Source organism: Canis lupus, chromosome 32 (assembly GCF_003254725.2).
Source record: "Canis lupus dingo isolate Sandy chromosome 32, ASM325472v2, whole genome shotgun sequence".
NCBI lineage: Eukaryota > Metazoa > Chordata > Mammalia > Carnivora > Canidae > Canis > Canis lupus.
Window position 1 is genome coordinate 817,096 of NC_064274.1, and position 21,811 is coordinate 838,906.

Sequence of the window (21,811 nt, forward strand, 5' to 3'; positions counted from 1 at the left end):
ACAAAGAAAGAAAAACAAAGCTAAAGGTATCACACTCCCCAATTTCAAACTATATTACAAGGCCATGGTATGGCAAAACAGTATGGAATTGGCATAAAATAGACACGTCAGTAGAACAGAATAGAGTCCAGATATAAAACCCATGCACATTCAGTCAATTAATTTATGACAAAGGACCCAAGAATATACCATAAGGCAAGAACAGAGTCTTCAATAACTGTGTTGGGAAAACTGGACAGCCACATGCAAAACAATGAAACTGGACCACTTTCTTGTACCATACACAAAAATTCACTCAAAATAGATTAAAGACTCAAATATGAGACCTGAAACCATAAAACTCCTATAAGAAAGCATAGACAGTAAGCTCCATGACATCAGTATTAGTGATACTTTTTGGATCTCACTCCAAAAGCAAAAGCAAAAATAAACAAATGAGACCACAGAAACTAAGAAACTTTTGCATAACAAAGGAAACCACCAACAAAATGAAACCTACTGACTGGGAGAAAATATTTGCAAATCATATAACTGTAAGGGGTTAATATCCAAACTATATAAAGAACTCATGCAACTAAATAGCAAAAATTCCAAACAATTCAATTGAAAAATGGGCAGAGGATCTGAGTAGACATTTTTCTAAAGGAGATATACAAATGGCAAATGGCTTCATGAAAAGATGTTCAACATCATTAATCATCAGGGAAATGCAAACCAGAGCCACAATGAGATATTACTTCACACCTGTTAGAATAGCTAAAATCAACAACACAAGAAACAATAGGTGTTGGTGAGGATGCAGAGAAAAGGGAACCCTTGTGTACTGTTGATGGGAATGTAAATTGGTGCCACTACTGTAGAAAACAATATAAAGGTTTCTCAAAAAAATTAAAAATAGGGGCACCTGGGTGGCTCAGTTGCTTAAGTGTTCAAATCTTGATTTCAGCTCAGGTCATGATCTCAGAGTCATGAGATTGAGCCCTACGTCAGGTTCCATGCTCAAGGCAGAGTCTGCTTGAGATTCTCTCTCTCCCTGTCCCTCTGCCCCTCCTCTTGCTCACATGCAAACTCTCCCTCTCTCTCTCTCTTATAAATAAAAATATTTTAAAAATTAAAAATAGACCCACCATACAATCCAGCAATTCCACTTCTGGGTATTTATCCAAAAAAAAAACAAAAAAACAAAAAAAACAAAAACCAAAAACTAATTTGAAAAGATATATGCACCCCTATGTTCATTGCAGCATTATTTTCAATAACTAAGATACGGAAATAACCTAACTGTCCATCAGTGGATGAATTAATAAATAAGTTGTGGTGCATATATATGTGCACACACATACAGACACGGTGGAACTATTCAGCCATAAAAAAGCATGAAATCTTTTTTTTTTTTTTTTTTAAAGCATGAAATCTTGCCATGTGCAGCAACAGGGATGGATCTTGAGGGCATTACGCTAAGTGAAATGAGTCAGACAAAGACAAATACCTATGATCTCAGTTACATGTAGAATTTAAAAACAATAGCAACAATAAATCAAGCTCATAGACAGAGAACAGATCAGTGGTTCTAGAAGTGGCAGGGTTAGGGTGGGAGAAATGGCTGAAAGGGGTCAATAGGTGCATATTTCCAGTTATAAATGTTACAGGGATGTAATATAGTTAATAATAATATATTGCATATTTACAAGATGCTAAGAGAATAGATCTTCAAAGTCTTCATCACAAGAAAAACATCTTTTTTATAACTAGGTATGGTGACAGATGTTAACCAGACTTATTGCAGTGATCATTTTACAATATATACAAATATTGAATTGTTATATTGTATACCAGAAACTAATATAATGTTATGTGTCAAGCATACCTTCAATTTTAAAAAAACAAGCAATACAGAGAAGCCAGTAATCTTTTACCATTTAATAGCCATATTGTGAAATATTATTTGTGAAAAGTCAGAATCACTATTTCATTTGGGTTGACAACATTCTTTGTTGAAGAACACTAACCCTGCATTCTAGACACACAGAATCATGTCCCTTCCCTGAGCTCTTACCATTCTTGCAGATGCTGATATTCAAAACTCCTGAGCCCAGGCAGTTTCCCTTAGGCACACAGAAGCCGGCATTGTCTGAGGTATTGGCTAATACTTCTCCAGGCACTTTATACCGAAAGGCAGGCAGTCCCTGCACACTCTTGAAGTCACTGAAAGTTATATACACTGATCTGGTAGGAAGTAAGAAGGAAAAATCAGTGTGGGCTCTGGTCAGTGCAGTCGGCCCCAGACCAGTAAGTTCACAACTGTTCAGGTACAACGTGGCTAAAGTTTACGGGAAATTAAGTTTAGTGGGAAATTAAGATGCAAAAGAAAGCTTGAGAGGAACTCACACCACTCAATGTAGAAGAGGAATTATCATGAAAAATGTTTAAGAGGTAGCTGCTGTAGTAACAGCCAACCAAGGCCAAGGGAAAAAATGTGTGATAGGAAACGAAGATGACATTGAAGACAGAGACTCAAATTGAAAGAAATAAAAGAGTTGTCTAACCCAGCATGGACACATGCCAGTATGGACAGAGCAGAAGCAAGGGGGAGGCAGAGGCAAAGCAAAAGCAGAAAAGGTGGCAAAAGGCTCAGCCAGATAGATTTGTAAGCACTTGAAAAGTGTGCATTGGCCAGACATTTGATTTGAATGTATACTTTGATACCCATTTCTCTCAAATAAAAAGTTTCCGTATTTGGGGATTTATTTTGATGTTTATTATTGCAGCCATTTATCTCAATAGTGTTTTCATAGCACCTGAATGATAGACACAACACTCTCATACACACTGTCTCAAGTGATACTTCAGCCCTTCATTGCAGGCCAAAGTGAAATGCTTTCTGGGCCTGACTTCTTCATCCTTGAACCCGAGGTGGGATACGTCTCTTGTAGGGTTGTAAATAACACTGCATTGTACTCACATCCCACTCCTATAGCATTTTCTAAATAAAATATTTTGGGCAGACAGAAAAATACTATTATAAATACCTTTTAGAACAAATACTACTCAGATAAATAAAAAGTACATTACAGATAAAACTGCTCCTACATCATACTCCTCATTCTAGCCTTTCTCTGAGTCCCCAGAGGTAAGCAGTATCCTGAACTTGGGGTTTATCCATCCCTTGCAGGCTGTTATCCTTTCACCAATGTGCACACTCACAAACAATATGTGGCATGGTTTGCTATTTTTAAGTGTTATATATAAACAGTATACCATGTTCTCTTCCTGTAATTTGCTTCTTCATTCAGTATGACATTATTAAGATTGATAACATTGCATTGTCTGGTTCTCATATTTTATAATTTTTTAAGATTTTATTTATTTATTAGAGAGAGAGTGAGCATGCATAAACTGGAGGGAGGGGCAGAGGAAGGGGGAGAAGCAGACTTCCTGCTGAGCAGGGAGCCTGACATGGGGTTCAATCCCAGGACCCCAGGATCATGACCTCAGCTGAAGGCAGACACTTAACTGACTGAGCCACCCAGGTGCCCCTGGTTCTCAGATGTTAAATCTTATACAATATTCCATCATATGAATACACCACAATTTATTTATATCCTCCTTTTTATAGAGACTTAAATGAGCACTGAGTAATATAGAGAATTATTGAATCACTATATCATACACTTAAAACTAATTTAATACTGTATGTTAACTATACTGGAATTAAAATTTTAAAATAATATGATAATTAAAATATATAGAGAGATTTAAATTGCTTCCAATATTCCACTACTAAAACCATGTTGCAATGAGCTTTTCTGTACACATCTCCTTATATGTCTATGCAAGGGTTCTTCAGGCCAGCGAACTTACACAGGAAAATAGTGAAGCACTGTGGAGTTTGCACATCTTTGGCTCTACTGAACACTGCCAAGTGGCCCTTCAAAAGTGGTTGTGCCAGATAAGAACATGTTTCCTCCGCACCAGATCTTGTAAGAGGCCACCCACTGCACTTTTGGTTGCCTGGTTTCACTCACTGCATTCAAATGCACTTTCTATTCCTTCTGGCCTTCCACAATATGTACGGATAAGGGCAGCCAGTGAGAGAGGGACAGGGACGGTGGTATTCTGTGGGAGAGTTGGAAGGGATGTGAGCCGTGGCACAGGCAGCAACGATGGAGAGGTGGGGGCAGATGCAAGAGCTCTCTCTGAGAAGGCATCCCAGCATCCAGTAGCAGATTTGGTAGCAAATTCGATGCAGGAGAGAAGGGAAATGTATAATGCCACCAATATTTCCGGCAGGCTGGACTGGGTAGGTGGTGCAATTATGTGAGCTACAGAATGCCAAAAGAACAGCAATTATTCAGGATATTGAATCAACAGCGTCAAATGCAACTAAGTCACTTGGGACTTTGAGAAGTTTCATAAAAAGACTTGCCAGGATAAGTAAGGGAGGATCTGGAGCCAGTGTGAATCAGCCATTCATTCAGGCAGTTTGAGGGTGAAGAGCAGAGAAAGGGCAGTGGCTGATGGGGGTATGGGAATCAGGATGGAGCGTGGGATGCTTTCTTGCCCATAGAGGAGCCATAATCATGCAGGAGCAGGTGGGAGGGAGGGAGAGCTTACAGGGCAGGCGGGAGCAGGTATGATCTAAGGGAACTCTGAACCAGAGACCTCAGTTTGGTTTATCTTCTATGTAGAGGTTACCTGTTGACTGGAAGACCAGGTTAAGTATCATGCTTGACAGAGCATATCAAATAACTAAGAGCCATTACTGAGTGTTTACCGTAGACAGGCCCTGGGCTAAGTATTTCACTAAGAATAATGCATTTGTCCTCATAACAACTCCCAAGGTAGGCAACTATTTCTGTCTTTATTTTACAAATGAGGAAAGTGAGGCACAAAGTGGTTGAATAACTTTCCCAAGGTCACACAGCACTACATGTTGGAGCTGGTGTTCAAATGAACCAATGCAGTCTCGCTCTGGAGCCCGCTGTGAACCACTGCCCCACAGCGTGTCTCAGTATTGTATCGGCATTCATCATTGATGAAGCATAAATGTCCACACCTATGAAGGGTAGCTGCATATATTCCTCACATTTTTGGTGGTCTTGCAGTCAAAGAACTTATCTGTAAAGTTCTTACCTGCAAAATTCAGATGGGAAGACATAAAGAATTTCGTCTTTGTCTATCAACGGGTGAAAAGAATCTCCATCTGTTCCATTAATCATATTGCATTTGTCTGTTGTCCACCAGTCAAGCGACCTGCGATTGATAAGCACAAGAAAGAATCAAGACTATCAAATTTGATTTTAGATCCTCTCAGATGGTCAGGACTTTTCAAGCCTGAATTGGGAGCCAGCTATCCACAGAATCTTATCCATCTGCAGACACAAAGGGAATGCTAGTTAGGGACTGGATTAAGAGGGGGTAATAGTAGGCACTTGATCCCTGAATCAATTCTGATAGAGGCAATGTCCAAAAATCCCTCTTTCCTTTCTGCAAAAAGAGTATCCTATGTAGAGGTTTAGAAATACCCATTTTCTTAAAACAGTGATTCAATTTAGCATGAACAACAGCCTTGTTCAGAGCTAGCCCGCAGACGGGAGACCTCGGGATGGTTCTGTTCAGCTCTTGAAGAAAGAGTTGAGGTGGCAGAGGCAGAGGAGGATCTCATGCTTATCTTGTCACTTAAACACAGCTGGATAAACATCACATCATTCTGAACACCTAGGGAATCTATCTGAGGACGGAGAGAACAAATTACACCACTAGAGGGAGAAAAGAGGCCTCATCATGGAAGGTAGGAGGTGTGAAGTCTGCAGATGCACTTCAGTGAGCAGCACAGCGCCCCAGAGTGGAGGTTTGCGCCACTTACACCAAGCCCTGCCCCTGCTGGGCTCTGCAGGTGCTTCTGAACTAGGGCAAGGGTGCCTGAGAGTCAGAGAGCAGAAAGCTGGCCCCTCCCCCAGAATACCAGCACAAAACACCCACACATACCAAGTGTACTGACCATAGAGCGTTGAAAAGCTTAAGTTATAGGGGAAATAGGATTTAGTCTCTTTTAAGAAGCTGAACAAAACACACCTACTTAAAACTCATCACATACTGGACAAGATCCAAACACACCCCACTGCAGGCAAGGTGAAACTCTGCAGAGGCCTGACCTGAGGAAAGCAGCCAAAAACACAACAGCAGAGTGCACACAGCACACACCAGAGACACTTCCTGAGTGCCAGGCCCTGGACACTATATGACATCTTCTTAATATAAGCCATTACTCTCAAGAACAAGAAACATAACAGGCTTTCCTAAGATACAGAAGACAGAGGCCTAGACAAAATGCCAAAATGCCAAGATGGAGGAATCCATCCCAAAAGAAGGAACATGAAGAGGTCACAGCCAGGGGTCTAATCAAAACAGATATAGTAATATGCCTGAGGTATCAGAATGGGTTAAAAAAAAAAAAAGACCCAACTATATGTGGTTCACAAGAGACTCATTTTAGACCTAAAGATACCTGGAGAATGAAAGTGAGGGGATGGAAAATCATTTATCATGCTAATGGACACCAAAAGAAAGCTGAAGTAGCCATACACATATGAGACAAACTAGCTTTTAAACCAAAGACTGTAACAGGAGATGAAGAAGGGGTCTATTCAACAAGAAGATACAACAATTGTAAATATTTATGCCTCCCAATTAATAACAAACATAAATAAACTCATTGCTAACAATACAATAATAGTAGGGGACTTTAACACCTCACTTACAGCAATGGACAGATCATCTAAGCATTAGATTAATAAAGAAACAGTGGCTTCGAATAACACACTGGACAAGATGAATTTAACAGATATAATCAGAACATTTCATCCTAAAGCAACAGAATACACATTCTTTTTGAATGCACATGGAACATTCTCCAAAATAGATCATATACTGGGTCCCAAATCAGGTTTCAACTAGTACAAAAGTATTGAGATCATACCATGCATATTTTCAGACCATAGCGCTATGAAACTTGCAAGTCAACCACAAGAAAAAATTTGGAAAGACCACAAATACTTGAAGGTTAAAGAACATCCCATTCTATTAAAGAATGAATAGGTTAACAATAAATTAAAGGAGAAATTTAAAAAACAATGGAAGCAAATGAAAATGAAAACATGACACCCTAAAACCTTTGGGTTCCTAGGAGGGACGTATATAGCAATACAGACCTACCTCAAGAAGCAAGAAAAGCCTCAAACACACAGCTTAACCTTACAACTAAAAGATCTACAAAAGGAATAGCAAATAAAGCCAGAGCCAGCAGAAGAAGGGAAACAATAAAGATTAGAGCAGAAATAAATGATACAGAAACAAAAAATACAATAGAACAGATCAATGAAACTAGGAGCTCATTCTTTGAAAGACTTCATAAAATTAATAGATCCTGAGCCAGACTTATCAAAAAGAAAACAGAAAGGACCCAAATAAATAAAATCACAAATGAAAGAGGAGTGATCACAATCAACACCACAGAAATACAAACAATTATGAAGGTTTATGCAAAATTGTATGTCAACAAATTGGGCAAGATGGAAGAAATGGATAAATTCCTAGAAACATATAAACTACCAAAACTGAAATAGGAACCAATAAGCAGCAAAGAAATTGAATCAGTAATCAAAATTCTTCCAACAAACAAGAGTCCAGGACCAGATAGCTTCCAGGGAAATACCACACAGTTAAGGAATAGTTAGTATTTATTCTTCTCAAACTATTCCAAAAATAGAAATGGAAGGAAAACTTCCAAACTCATTCTATAAGGCCAGTATTACCTTGATTCCAAAACCAGACAAAGACCCCACTAAAAAAGAGAATTACAGGGCAGCCCTGGTGGCGCAGCAGTTTAGTGCCGCCTGCAGCCCCGGGGTGTGATCCTGGAGACCCGGGATCGAGTCCCACGTCAGGCTCCCTGCATGGAGCCTGCTTCTCCCTCTGCCTGTGTCTCTGCCTCTCTCTCTCTCTGTCTCTCATGAATAAATAAATAAAATCTTTAAAAAAAAAAAAGAGAATTACAGGCCAATTTCCCTGATGAAAATGGATGCAAAAATTCTAAACAAGATACTAGCAAATTGATTCCAATATTACATTAAAATAATTATTCACCATGACCAAGTGGAATTTATTCCTGGGTTGCAAGGGTTGTTCAATATTCACAAATCAATCAACATGATACATCACAGTAATAAAAGAAAGGATAAGAACCATATGGTCCTGTCAAAAGATGCAGAAAAAACATTTGACAAAATACAGCATCCATTCTTGACAAAAATCCTGAACAAAACAGGGATAGAGGGAACAGATCTCAACATCATAAAGGCCATATACAAAGACCTACAGCTAATAACATTCTCAGTGGGAAAAAACTGAGAGCTTCTCCTCTAAAGTCAGGTACACAACAGGATGGTCGCCTCTCACTATTGTTATTTAACATAGTAATAGAAGTCCTAGCCTCAGCAGTCAGACAACAAAAAAGAGACAAAGGCATCCAAATCAGAAAGGAAAAAAAATATCAAACTTTCATTATTTGCAGAGGACATGATATTCTATATAGAAAACCTGAAAGACTCCACCAAAAAATTGCTAGAATGGATACACTAATTCAGCAAAGTCACAGGATACAAAACCAATGTATAGAAATCTGTTGCATTTCCGTACACCAATAATGAAGCAGCAGAAAGAGAAATCAAGGAATTGATCCCATTTATAATTGCACTGAAACCATAAGATACCTAGGGATAGGGATCCCTGGGTGGCGCAGCAGTTTAGCGCCTGCCTTTGGCCCAGGGCGTTATCCTGGAGACCTGGGATCGAATCCCACGTCGGGCTCCCGGTGCATGGAGCCTGCTTCTCCCTCTGCCTATGTCTCTGCCTCTCTCTCTGTGTGTGTGACTATCATAAATAAATAAAAATTAAAAAAAAAAAAAGATACCTAGGGATAAACCTAAACAAAGAGGTAAAAAAAAAAATCTATACTCTGAAACCTATAGAACACATATGAAACAAGGAAATAGGAAAGCATTCCATGCTCATGGATTGGAGGAACAATTACTGTTAAAATGTCTGTACTACCCAAAGCAATCTATACATTTAATGCAATCCCTATCAAAATACCACCAGCATTTTTCACAGAGCTGGAACAAACAATCCTAAAATCTGTGTGGAATGATAAAAGACCATGAATAATCAAAGTAATTTTGAAAAAGAAAAGCAAAGCTGGAGGCATCATAATTTTGGACTTCAAGCTATATTACAAACATGTAATCATCAAGACAGTGTGGTACTGCCACAAAAACAGATACAGAGATCAGTGGAACAGAATAGAGAATCAAAAAATGGACCCTCAACTCTATGGTCAACTAATCTTCAACAAAGTAGGAATGAATATCCACTGGAAAAGACACTCTCTTCAACAGTGGTGTTGGGAGAACTGGACAACATGCAGAAGAATGAAACTGGACCACTCTCTTTCACCATACCCAAAGATAAATTCAAAATAGATAAAAGACCTAAATGTGAGATAGGAAACCATCAAAATCCCAGAGGAGAACATAGGCAGCAACTTCTTTGACATTAGCCATGGCAACTTATTACTAGACACATCTCTGAAGGCAAGGGAAACAAAAGCAAAAATGAACTACAGGGACTTCATCAAGAAAAAAAGCTTCTGCAAATGAAGGAAACAATCAAAACTAAAAGGCAACCTACAGAATGGGAGAAGATATTTGCAAATACCTAACTGACAAAGGGTTATAGTATCCGAAATCTATTTAAAAAAAAAAAAAGATTACAAACTCAACACCCAAAAAACAAATAATTCAGTTAAGAAATGGGTAGAAGATTGAACAGACATTTTTCCAAATAAGACATATAGATGGCTAATAGACATATAAAAAGAGATGCTGAATATCATCCATCATCAGGGGAATACAAAGCAAAACCAGGATGAGGGGGATCCCTGGGTGGCGCAGCGGTTTAGCGCCTGCCTTCGGGGCACGGCGTGATCCTGTAGTCCCAGGATCGAGTCCCACGTCAGGCTCCCTGCATGGAGCCTGCTTCTCTCTCTGCCTGTGTCTCTGCCTCTCTCTCTCAGGAATAAATAAATAAAATATTTAAAAAACAAAACAAAACAGGATGAGATATCATCTCACACCTGTCAGAATGGCTAATATCAACAACACAAGAAACAATAGGTGTTGGCAATGATGTGGAGAAAGAGAAACCCTCTTTCACTTCCGGTGGGAATGAAAAATGGTGCAGTCACTTGGAAAACAGTATGGAGGTTCTTTTATTTATTTACTTATTTTTTTGGAGGTTCTTTCAAAAGTTAAAAATAGAACTACCCTATGAGCCAGCAATTGCAGTACTAGGTATTTACCCAAAGGATACAGAAATACTGATTTGAAGGGGCACATCACCCCAATGTTTATAGCAGCATTACCAATAATAGGCAAATTATGGCAAGAGCCCAAATGTTCTTCAATTGATGAATGGATAAAGAAGATGTGGCATATATATACATGGAATATTACTCAGCCATCAAAGGAATGAAATCTTGCCATTTGTGATGACATGGATGAGCTAGAGTGTATTATGCCAAGTGAAATAAGTCAGAGAAAGACAAATACCATATGACTCCTATGTGGAATTTAAGAAAACAAAACAGATGAACATAGGTGAAGGGAAAAAAGAGAGGGAGGCAAACCAGAGGAGACTCTTAACTATAGAGAATAAACTGTAAACTGAGGGTTGCTGGAGGGAAGGTGGGTGGCAAAATGGGCTACATGTGATGGGTATTAAGGAGGGCGCTTGTGATAGGCACTGGCTGTTGTATGTAAGTGACGAATCACTAAACTCTACTCCTGAAACCAATATGACACTGTATGTTAACTGACTGCAATTTAAATAAAAACTTAAAATAATAAAAAAAAAATAGGTAACGAAGAGCACACTTGATGGATGAGCACCAGGTCTGTACTGAAGTGATGAATCACTATATGGTACACCTGAAACTAATATTACACTAATATTATGTTAACTAGAATTTCAATAAAAATGTACATAAAATAAAAAAGAAAATGCAATAAAGTACGCTGATACATTTAATTAAATATTTACTATAAAAGTAATACACATTTTACTTATATTTGGCTTCCAAAGAATGTGAAACAAATTGAAGGCAAGAATAGCATGAAGATGGGTATAATGTGTTATGAAATTGGTAAAGTTATTGTTCTGTTTTGGAGAAGAAGAGACAATAGGCAGCTTTTAATTTTGTCAGGAAAATATTGTTAAATGGGAACCATAAAAATCTGAGGGTGGAACGGACATAAATCAGAAAAAAAGTCCAATATATTAAATACTATATCATTATATTGTAATTACATCAATAATTATAATACATATTGAAAAGGATTACACTATGTTATTGAAAGATTGGAAAGAAAATGACAGTTGAGTTTAAAACAAAATCCAGACCATAAGGGAAGATGAGAAACTGAATGGGGAAAAATTAGAAAGGAAGACAAACCATAAGAGACTCCTAACTCTGGGAAACAAACAAAGGGTAACAGAAGGCGAGGAGGGTGAGGGATGGAGTAACTGGGTGACGGGCACTGAGGAGGGCACTTGATGAGATGAGTACTGGGTGTTATACTATACGTTGGCAAACTGAATTTAAATACAATTTTTATGTGTATTTTTTATTGGAGTTCGATTTGCTAACATATAGTATAACACCCAGTGCTCATCCCATCAAAATAATTTTTTTAAAAAATCCAGCTATATCCTGTTTACAAGTAAATTTCCTTGTGGCCAGTGCCTTGGTCATCCAGGGCGCCCCTCCAGAAGCAATACTATTGCCAGCTTCTCACATATTCTTTTGGGGATCTTATCTATTTTGGTGTATGTGTGTTTGTATGTGTACACATGCACAAATATATATTTATTTACATGGATATGTGTGCTTTTTAAAGTTTAAATAAACTTTTACTTAAAAATAGTTTGAGATTCACAGAAAAGTTGCAAAGGTAGTATGGAGTGGGGGGGGGGGGGTTCCCTATATTCCACACCAGTTTTTTGCCCATACTTCTGGGAAATTTAGATGTAAATAAGGTTCAAGAACAAGGGTTCAAGAATTACCCTCCTTTTTCCCTCCAAGGCTTTATCAAAAGCCTCTGACTTAAAGAAAGTGTCTTGTTTTACATGTAGCTTTACTGTAAACTGCCTCAGCAACTTTTTGGAAGTGGGTGTTTACAAGTTATAAATGTTAAAAAATATTTCTGAAATACCATATAGTGAACTCAAATTAATTTTATCTTTAAAGAAAAATACATGAACAATTCACAATCAGTAAATTAAATTAAAAAGAGAAACTCTTCCGTCTCCCCACAAAACAAGTGGTGTTAAAGTATCTGTGCTATAGCTACACATCATTCAATGACCACGTGGAAAGTGAAGCTTTCACTGCTTGTAATTCATGTCTAACCCTGATCGGTCTACAGAGCACTAGTATTTAATATGTAAAGTGTGTTGTCCCCATCTTGATTTATACAATAGTGGTTATAAAGAGATTTTATGTATTTATAGTTTTCATCCAAAAAATGAGTTAACATTTTTTTTGAAATAATACATAATTGAACACTCAATTCAAACAAAAATTTAAAAAATAATTACATTGGTAAAACATTACACTTACGTTTTTCCATTCCACTCCACAATCTTTGAAAAGTTAAGGTAATTGTCTTCTCCGGTTAGAAAAACATAGTCTCCATCATTAGTCCCATTTTTCTGAAAATAAGTAAATATAATCATTTTAAGAAACTGTGATTGTTAATTGTATGTGTCAACTTGGCTAGGCTATGGTGCCCAGTTGTTTGGTCAAACACTAGTCTAGATGTTGCTGTATTTTGTAGATATGATTAACATTTACAATCAATTGACTTTAAGTAAAAGAGATTACCCCGGGTAATATGGGTGGACTCATCCCATCAGCTGAAGGTTTTAAAGATTTTTTTAATTTATTCATTTGAGAGTGGGGGGTGGAGACAGAGCACAAGCAGGGGGAGAGGCAGAGGGAGAGAGAGAAACAGGCTCCCCACTGAACAGGGAACCTAATGCAAGGCTTGAGCCCAGGATCTGGAGATCATAACCTGAGCCGAAGGCAGATGCTTAACCATCTGAGCCACCCAGGTGCCCCTAGTTATTAAAAACAAAATCTGGGATCCCTGGGTGGCACAGCGGTTTAGCGCCTGCCTTTGGCCCAGGGCGTGATCCTGGAGACCCGGGATCGAATCCCACATCGGGCTCCCGGTGCATGGAGCCTCCTTCTCCCTCTGCCTATGTCTCTGCCTCTCTCTCTCTCTCTCTCTGTGACTATCATAAATAAATAAAAAAATAAATAAAAATAAAAAAATAAAAACAAAATCTGAGGTTTGCTGGACAAAAAGGGAATTCTTCATCCTGCAATACAGAAATCCTGCCTGAGTTTCTAGCCTGCCACCCTGTCTTATGTATTTCAAACTAGCCACTTGCTACCTCCACCATTGCATGAGCCAATTTCTTAATACATATAAATCCCTCAGGTAGATACTACAGATATAGATCTCCTAATGATTCTGTTTTTCTGGAGAACCCCAACTGATACAGTAACTGAGAAACTTAATCTTCATGAAACTACCCTAGTTGGGCCTAACTGCTACATAAGACTGAACCAGAACAAAGGAATACAGTGACTATTTGACTAAATACCATATTAATCATATTATTACTTTATGGTTTTAAAAAGAAGCCCAATTAAATAATGGACATAGGATTTGAAGAGACATTTCTCTAAAGAAAATATTCAAATGGCCAACAAGTACACAAAAAGATGCTCAACATCATCAGTCATTAGAGAAATGCAAATCAAAACCACAATACTATTTCACACCCACCAGGATGGTGAGTAAAAAACAAAACAAAACAAAACAAAAACAGGGTGCCTGGGTGGTGCAGTCGCTTAAGGGTCCAGCTCTTGGTTTTGGCTCAGGTTGTGATCTCAAGGTCATGAGATCAAGCCCTGCCTTAGGCTCCACACTCAGCAGGGAGTCTGCTTGAGATTCTCTCTCCCTGTCTCTCTGCCCCTCCTGTTTCATGCTCTCTCTCTAAAATAAATGAATAAATCCTAAAAAAGGAAAACAACAAGTATTGGTGAGGATGTGGAGAAATCCGAGCCTTCATGCACTGCTGGTAGGGACAGATGGACGATGTTGCAGTCGATATGGAAAACAGTTCGGTGGTTCCTCAAAATGTTAAACACAGAATTACCATATGACCTTCAATTCCACTCCTCCCTATATATCCAAGAGGATTTCATTCCAAAGTATATAGCCCATGTCCATACAAACACTTGTACACAAATGTTCAGAGCAGCATTATTCATAATAGCCAAAAAGTAGAACCACCCAAGTATCCATCAACTGATGGTCTATCCATACAATAGAATATCCCTCGGCCACAGAATGAATAAAGTGCTGATACCTCCTACAGCATGGATGAGGCTGATAAACATTATGCTAAATAAAAGAAGTCAGACATGAAGGTCATATATTCTATGATTCCATCTACAGAGATGTCCAAGTTGCATAGGAATGTTCAACTGCCAGAGATTGTTCCAACTCAGAGGTGGTGCTTCCTGGCCCCTATCGGTAGAGTGGGCATGTCTGCTAGGTTTTTTTAATATTAAATTTTGCCTAGCAAAGCCAAGCTCCATTCCCAAACGCCCTTCCTCTCTGGCTCTGAGGAAGCTCCCACACAGAGAGTGCTGGCTCATCTCCTTTTTCAGCCGGGGCCAGCCTGGACTCTCCTACACAGCAGCAGATGTCCTAGCACCCCAATGGGCAGGAGAGACATTGGGCAGGTGCATGGAGGGATTATTTATGTTCTGTTTCTTTTTTTTTTTTTAATTTTTATTTATTTATGATAGTCACACAGAGAGAGAGAGAGGCAGAGACACAGGCAGAGGGAGGAGCAGGCTCCATGCACCGGGAGCCCGACGTGGGATTCGATCCCGGGTCTCCAGGATCGCGCCCTGGGCCAAAGACAGGCGCCAAACCGCTGCGCCACCCAGGGATCCCTATGTTCTGTTTCAAACAAAAAGTATAACCTTACTTTTCTTTACAAAAGCGAAAAGAAAACCAAAAAAGACACAAATGTTTTAACTATTAAAAAAAAATCTATAGATTCACAGGCAAACCCATAGAGACAGAAAGTGGATTATTGGAAGGAGGAGAAATGGAAGTGACTACTGAGTATGTGGGGTTTTTTTTTGGAGGATGACGAAAATGTTCTAAAATTACATAGTGGTGGTGGTTGCACAGCCTTGTGAATATACTAAAAACTGCTGATTGGTACACTTTAAAATGGTGAAATTTATGGAAAGTGAATTCTATCTCAATAATAAAAAATAAGAAAGCCTAAGTCCAGGGCCAGGATTCTATTATGCATTAGCTGCACCAGAAGAAAGTAATATTAATATAGTCCCATTTTCTTTTCTTTTCTTTTTTTTTTTAAAGATTGTATTTATTTACTCATGAGAGACACAGAGAGAGAGACAGAGACATGAGCAGGCTCCCAATGGGGAGCCAATGCGGGACTTGATTCCAAAACCCCAGGATCACGACCCGAGCCAAATGCAGATGCTTAACAACTGAGCCACCCAGGTGTCCCCATAGTCCCTATAGTCCCATTTTCAAGTAAGCTTTCTTCACCTGCACATGCTTTCCAAGTCACACTTCTTTTAGGCACATGCAGACAATCTAAAGCTCCCGAGAGCCTCCGGAAGGAACACAGCCCTGACCACACCCTGACTTTAGGACTACTGACAACTGGAACTGTTAAGAGAGTAAATCTATGTTGTGTTAAGCCCCTTAATTTATGGCCATTTGTTATAGCAGCAACAGGAAACTAATATAGACAAGCACTATTTTATCCTCATTTTATAGATGAGAAATTTGAAGCAGAGAGAAGTCTAAATGACTTGCCCAGATGGTAGGAGCTAGGACTGAAGCCCAGCTCTGTAACCCCACACTCCACAGGCTGATCTGCTTACCAGGGTGTGGAACTCATTTGTCTATTAGCGAGCACTTACTGAACGCCTACCACGTGTCCAGCACTGCGTGTCAGTGAACAAAGTGGACACTAATGACTGCCTTCGTGATGCATCCATTCCATTACTATCATAATTGTTCTCGTGCTTGTTATGCTTATTATGTGACAGGCACTTTGTTGATAAGCTAAGAATAATAACCAAAGTCTGTTCTTAAAAAAAAAAAATGTATTTACTCATGAGACATACACACAGAGAGGCAGAGACACAGGCAGAGGGAGAAGCAGGCTCCCTGCAGGGAGCCCGATGTGGGACTTGATCCCAGGACCCGGGATCACACCCTGAACTGAAGGCAGATGTTCAACCACTGAGCCACCCAGGGATCCCTAACCAGACTGTTCTATTGCCATTGCTTTAAGCTATCTTTGGGAGTTTGTCACAGATACGTTTTTGGGTATTAACATATGCATTTTGGGGTAATAAGTTGATGCATAGTACTTGTGTTCTGCTTTATTTTTAGAATAGGTTTTTCTTCTGATTATACAGTTGGTTGTAAAAGTAAAAATCTCATTAGAAAATATAGAATGATGTATAAAAAAAGTGCTGAGGGGCACCTGTGTGGCTCGGTCGGTTTTGTGTCTCCTTGGCTCAGGTCATGATCCCAGGAACCTGGGATCAAACCCCACATCAGGCTCCCTACTTCAGCAGAGAGTCTGCTTCTCCTTCCTTCCACCTCTGCTGCTTCCCACTACTCCTGTTCTTTTTCTCAAATAATTAAATGAAATTTTTCTTTAAAAAGTGCCCATTATCCTTGGGATCCCTGGGTGGTGCAGCGGTTTGGCGTCTGCCTTTGGCCCAGGGCGCGATCCTGGAGACCCGGGATCGAATCCCACGTCGGGCTCCTGGTGCATGGATCCTGCTTCTCCCTCTGCCTATGTCTCTGCCTCTCTCTCTCTCTCTCTCTCTCTGTGTGTGTGACTATAATAAATAAATAAAAATTTAAAAAAATAAATAAAATAAAATAAATAAATAAATAAAAAGTGCCCATTATTCATCATTCTTCTAGCCAATGGGAACTACTATTAGTACTTTGGTCTGTTTCTTTTCAGTCTCTTTTCTCTACAACATTTGTTTCTAGAACTAAGATATATTATACACGTGTAATATATACACACAATTTTTATGCATATACACAATTGTGCATATATATATTTATACACAAACAATTTTTTACTTGACATATTTCCCATGTTACCAAAAGTTCTTCATAAGTGTAGCTTAATGACTCCATCACATTCTGTAGAAATAATTATTCTCTTATTATTAGGTATTTAATTTTTTATTTTTTTGGTATTACAAATGATACTGTATGAATATCCTTATGCCTAAAGCCTTGTCAGTCCTTTTGTTTTCTACACAGACCCATAAAAGTAGAATGACTAGAGAAAAGAACACCAACATGTTTAAGCCCTTTGATATATATTATCAAATTGCTCAGCTGCTAAGTGGTGGAAATAGTAGAGTAAATCAGTTTACATTCCCCAAGTGACTTCTGTTAAGCTCTGGTTCATCTAATTAGAGATGAACCAGGATCCCTGGGTGGCGCAGCGGTTTGGCGCCTGCCTTTGGCCCAGGGCGATCCTAGAGACCCGGGATCGAATCCCACATCGGGCTCCCGGTGCATGGAGCCTGCTTCTCCCTCTGCCTGTGTCTCTGCCTCTCTCTCTCTCTGTGTGACTATCATAAATAAATAAAAATTAAAAAAAGATAATTAGAGATGAACCAAAAAAGAAAAAGGTTTCTTATCTCTTTTTACATTTCTACATTCCCTGAGGTTGATCACTTTTTTCCTATCTTTCAGCTCTTTGTCTTAACATTCCTACCTGGGGCGGCTGGGTGGCTCAGTGGTTGAGCATCTGCCTTTGGCTCAAGGCATGATCCCGGGGTCCTGGGATCGAGTCCCACATCTGGCTCCCTGCAGGGAGCCTGCTTCTCCCTCTGCCTGTGTCTCTGCCTCTCTCTGTGTGTTTCTCATGAATAAATAAATAAAACCTTAAAAAACAAAATTCATACCCTTTGTGAATTCTCTTCTCATATTTTTTGCCTACTGTCACTTAACATTATCTTGCCAATTATGTCAATATATCAACATGGCCCACATGTATAATGGTCATGTGTTCCCTGCATGAAGCTTTACATGACTTTAAGATACAAGAAATAGCTCTTTAGGAGCAGCAATGTGAACATTACAACAACTAAAGGAAAATTCAAATACTCCACACACAAAATGCTGAGCCACCAATTTTAAACATGAACGGATGCTATTTCCTGAAGTCTTCCACTTAACTCAGATATGAGCTTAGCCAGGTGGGTAAACATTTCAATGTTTCACAGTAATTCAACAAGGGTTCTCCCCGCCCGACTGTTTTCTGCCCAGGAGTCAGACACTGTGTGTGAATGCTTCCCTGTCTTGTTGAACCTCTTACTTGAGGACAAGCAGGAATAAGTAGGTTTTATGTTACGATGGCAGGGATGTGCGCTGGATAGAAAGAACATACTACTGCAGGAGATGGAGAGGTGCTCTGAGCTAGGACTCCCACAGTCATACCACTACTGTAATGTAAGAGGATCCCCACCTCCGCCCCTGAAGGACAGGCTGGACTTGCTGACCTCCCAAAGACACTTCCTGACAACTATAATTTTATAGATCCAAGAATACACACTCAGTGGGAGGTGCCTGAACTCTCTTATGCCAAGGAGAACAGAGGCGCCCTAAAATCAATGCTGATTGGCTCTGCAATATGAAAATAAGAGCATCTGATATTTAACCAGGTCCCTTCTTCTCAGAAGTTCTGTGCCAATATTCTACATTCACTCACCCTGTTCATTCTCATACCTTGTCCCTCCCCATTGTTTGTTTCATCACTGGAGTCTTTTTTTTTTTTTTTAATTTTTATTTATTTATGATAGTCACAGAGAGAGAGAGAGACGCAGAGACACAGGCAGAGGGAGAAGCAGGCTCCATGCACCGGGAGCCCGATGTGGGATTCGATCCCGGGTCTCCAGGATCGCGCCCTGGGCCAAAGGCAGGCGCCAAACCGCTGAGCCACCCAGGGATCCCCTTCATCACTAGAGTCTTTAAAGGAAAAGTGCCCAATGGCATTCACTAAAATTTCTCTCTTTGTCATCTGTAGTGGAGCAGGTAGGACAGGCATGCAAGCCTGGTGCATCCGAGTGGGATGCTGGCACCACACCACCAGGTTTAAGGAAGGCTCGGGTGGGGGCAGCGAAATGGGTGCCGAGGAAGGTGTGCACCCTCACAGCTTATCCTGGTCTTTGAATGAATGGCAGCTCAAGCATGAATTTTCATGCTATTGGCCAAATAATCAGTATTTGACCAGAGCAGGTGACAAACTGACCGGGGACACTGCCTTTTTACCAACAACACCACAGGCAGTTTATTTGGGTCCCAAATGGAAAGACCGTTTGCATGATTTCAGGGTCTTCTCTGGGGCCAGTCTTCGGGGGAAAATAGCAGCTCCTGAAATGTGTACTGCGATTTATAGCTTCCAAAGCCTTTTTATGGACTTCTCACTTAGCCTTTCAAAACAACTTTGGAAGCATGGATACTTTTAGCCTCAAGTCACACATGATGAAACCAAGGTTCAGAAATAGTCCCACAGTTAATCAAGTGAAAAAGTCAGAACATAAATCCAGGCCCTCTGATTTCAGGTCTTCTGCTCTATTCCTGGCTGTGGGAAATCCACTCAAGGTACAAATCCAACCGAGCAACGGGACAGGGCTTTTCACGAGTGGGGCCCTATGGAGATATAGTGGTGTCTACAAAATGTGGCAAAGGGCAAGGAAAGAGAAATGAAGAAATAAATAAATACATAAAGCAACACATCCTTGCCTTGAGAAAGCAAAAATGCCAATTTCCTAACCAGTCCATAAATGTGGGTTACATTTTAAAAAGATATAAAAGAATGTTAGTTTTATGTCTGATGAAGTCAGTGATATAAAACCAAAACAAAACAGAAAAGCAAGCTATACAATGGAAATAACCTGAAATATACTGAGATCTTAGGAACAGGATCTACCTGGCAGGTGGATGGAAACCACTGGGACCCAAATGGCCTTAAGGAAAACTTTGTTGGGGCGCCTGAGTGGCTCAGTCAGCTAAGCGTCTGACTCTTGATTTTCGCTCAGATTGTGATCTCAGGGTTGTGAGATCGAGCCCTGAGTCGGGCTCCATGCTGGCCATGGAGCCTCCTTGGGAATTTCTCTCTACCTCTCCTTCTGCCCCTCCCCTCCTCCCTCTCTAAAATAATAATAATAATTTTTTTTTTAAAGCTTTGTTGTCTCTGTTGGAAGTTCTCCTGAAATTTTTTCAAGAAGGGAGGTCTAGTCACAGCTTAACAAGAAATCAGTGCTTCCTCTGGTCTTGTGGAAGCTGGGATATTTTCAGATGGGATCTTCTAGGGAGCATCTATTAAGTCCACTCCCCCAGAGTGAAGGATTCAGGCTAAGCCCAGCCCTATTCCTAGGACGCACCTCTTGCATAAATCATATGAAAAACTTTTTTACTATTTTGTTTGAATGGAGTCTAACTTTTGTACACCTTCGAAGACACAGGGACAGTATTATCACCATATGCCACAGACATAGAGGAACATGCTCAGAAATTATAGGATAAGGGTGAGATTCTCAAGTGGTGAGAACAAGAGAGTAACTACAAACTTAAAGTTAAGGAAATTCATCACTCAGACTCTACCATTAATCTTACCCTTTCTTCTTGGCATTTGAGTTTGTCATTACCAATGTCCCACTACCCGTTTTATATTTTATTTTTATTTTTTAAAAGATTTTATTCATTTATTCATGAGAGACACAGAGAGAGAAAGAGAGGGGCAGAGACAGAGGCAGAGGGAGAAGCAGGCTCCACGCGGGGAGCCCGATGCGGGACCCGATCCCGGGTGTCCAGGATCACGCCCTGGACCAAAGGCGGCGCCAAACCAGTAAGCCCCCAGGGTTGCCCCCCACTACCCATTTTTAAAAAGTTTTTGTTTTATTTTGTTTTGGTGGGGGACATCAGGGAATGCGGATTTTTAAAATTCCTTTTAACTTCAATTCATTTGAAATTTAAGCAACAATAACATATGCTTTGAATAGTAATTACTTGATGGCTGATATTTTTTATTTTGAGCCAAAGTGAATAAAGTCTACGAACTACACAAGTTCCACTTATAAATATAAGAAATCATGGATGAATGACATGGAGTTTCCAATTATCCATGTAGCTACTACCCCTAATGGATGATCTAATGTTCCTATTTAGTTTATTTGTCTCTGTCAAGCTGATACATAAGTTCAGCCCCTAAGTCATCAGTGAAGAGCTGGCATTGATCCCTGAAATTTATGATACTTTGAAAGACTGCAACTGTTTAATGGCACAGCCACACTATGTAGTTTTCATAGCTGCTCTCATTCAAAGTCAGTGCTGGTAGCATATTGAAATTGTGGGAGAAGCTTTTCTTTTTTTCTAAAAACTAAAACACTTTCTTAGTTTTCACATGCTCTACAAGACATCCAGAATTCCAGGCAATTTTGGTCTTCTTCTGGAAGAAATCCAAAGTGAAGATGAAATGTGGCTTGGAGTGCCCTCCCCCTGCCCCCAATCAGCTG

At 39.7% G+C, this 21,811-nt stretch overlaps 1 protein-coding gene across 3 annotated transcripts in view; it reads right to left on the reverse strand.

The window, feature by feature from the left end:
- The window catches only part of SCARB2 (scavenger receptor class B member 2), a 76,797-nt gene that overhangs the window by 16,991 nt on the left and 37,995 nt on the right, over positions 1 to 21,811 (reverse strand). For all 3 annotated transcript variants that reach the window (XM_025427541.3, XM_035709519.2, XM_049105047.1), the window contains 3 exons: positions 12,737 to 12,828; positions 5,134 to 5,253; positions 2,057 to 2,226 (listed from right to left, as the gene is read on the reverse strand). In XM_025427541.3, coding sequence (XP_025283326.1) covers positions 2,057 to 2,226; positions 5,134 to 5,253; positions 12,737 to 12,828 — 382 coding nt within the window. The remainder of the gene's footprint in view (positions 1 to 2,056; positions 2,227 to 5,133; positions 5,254 to 12,736; positions 12,829 to 21,811) is intronic.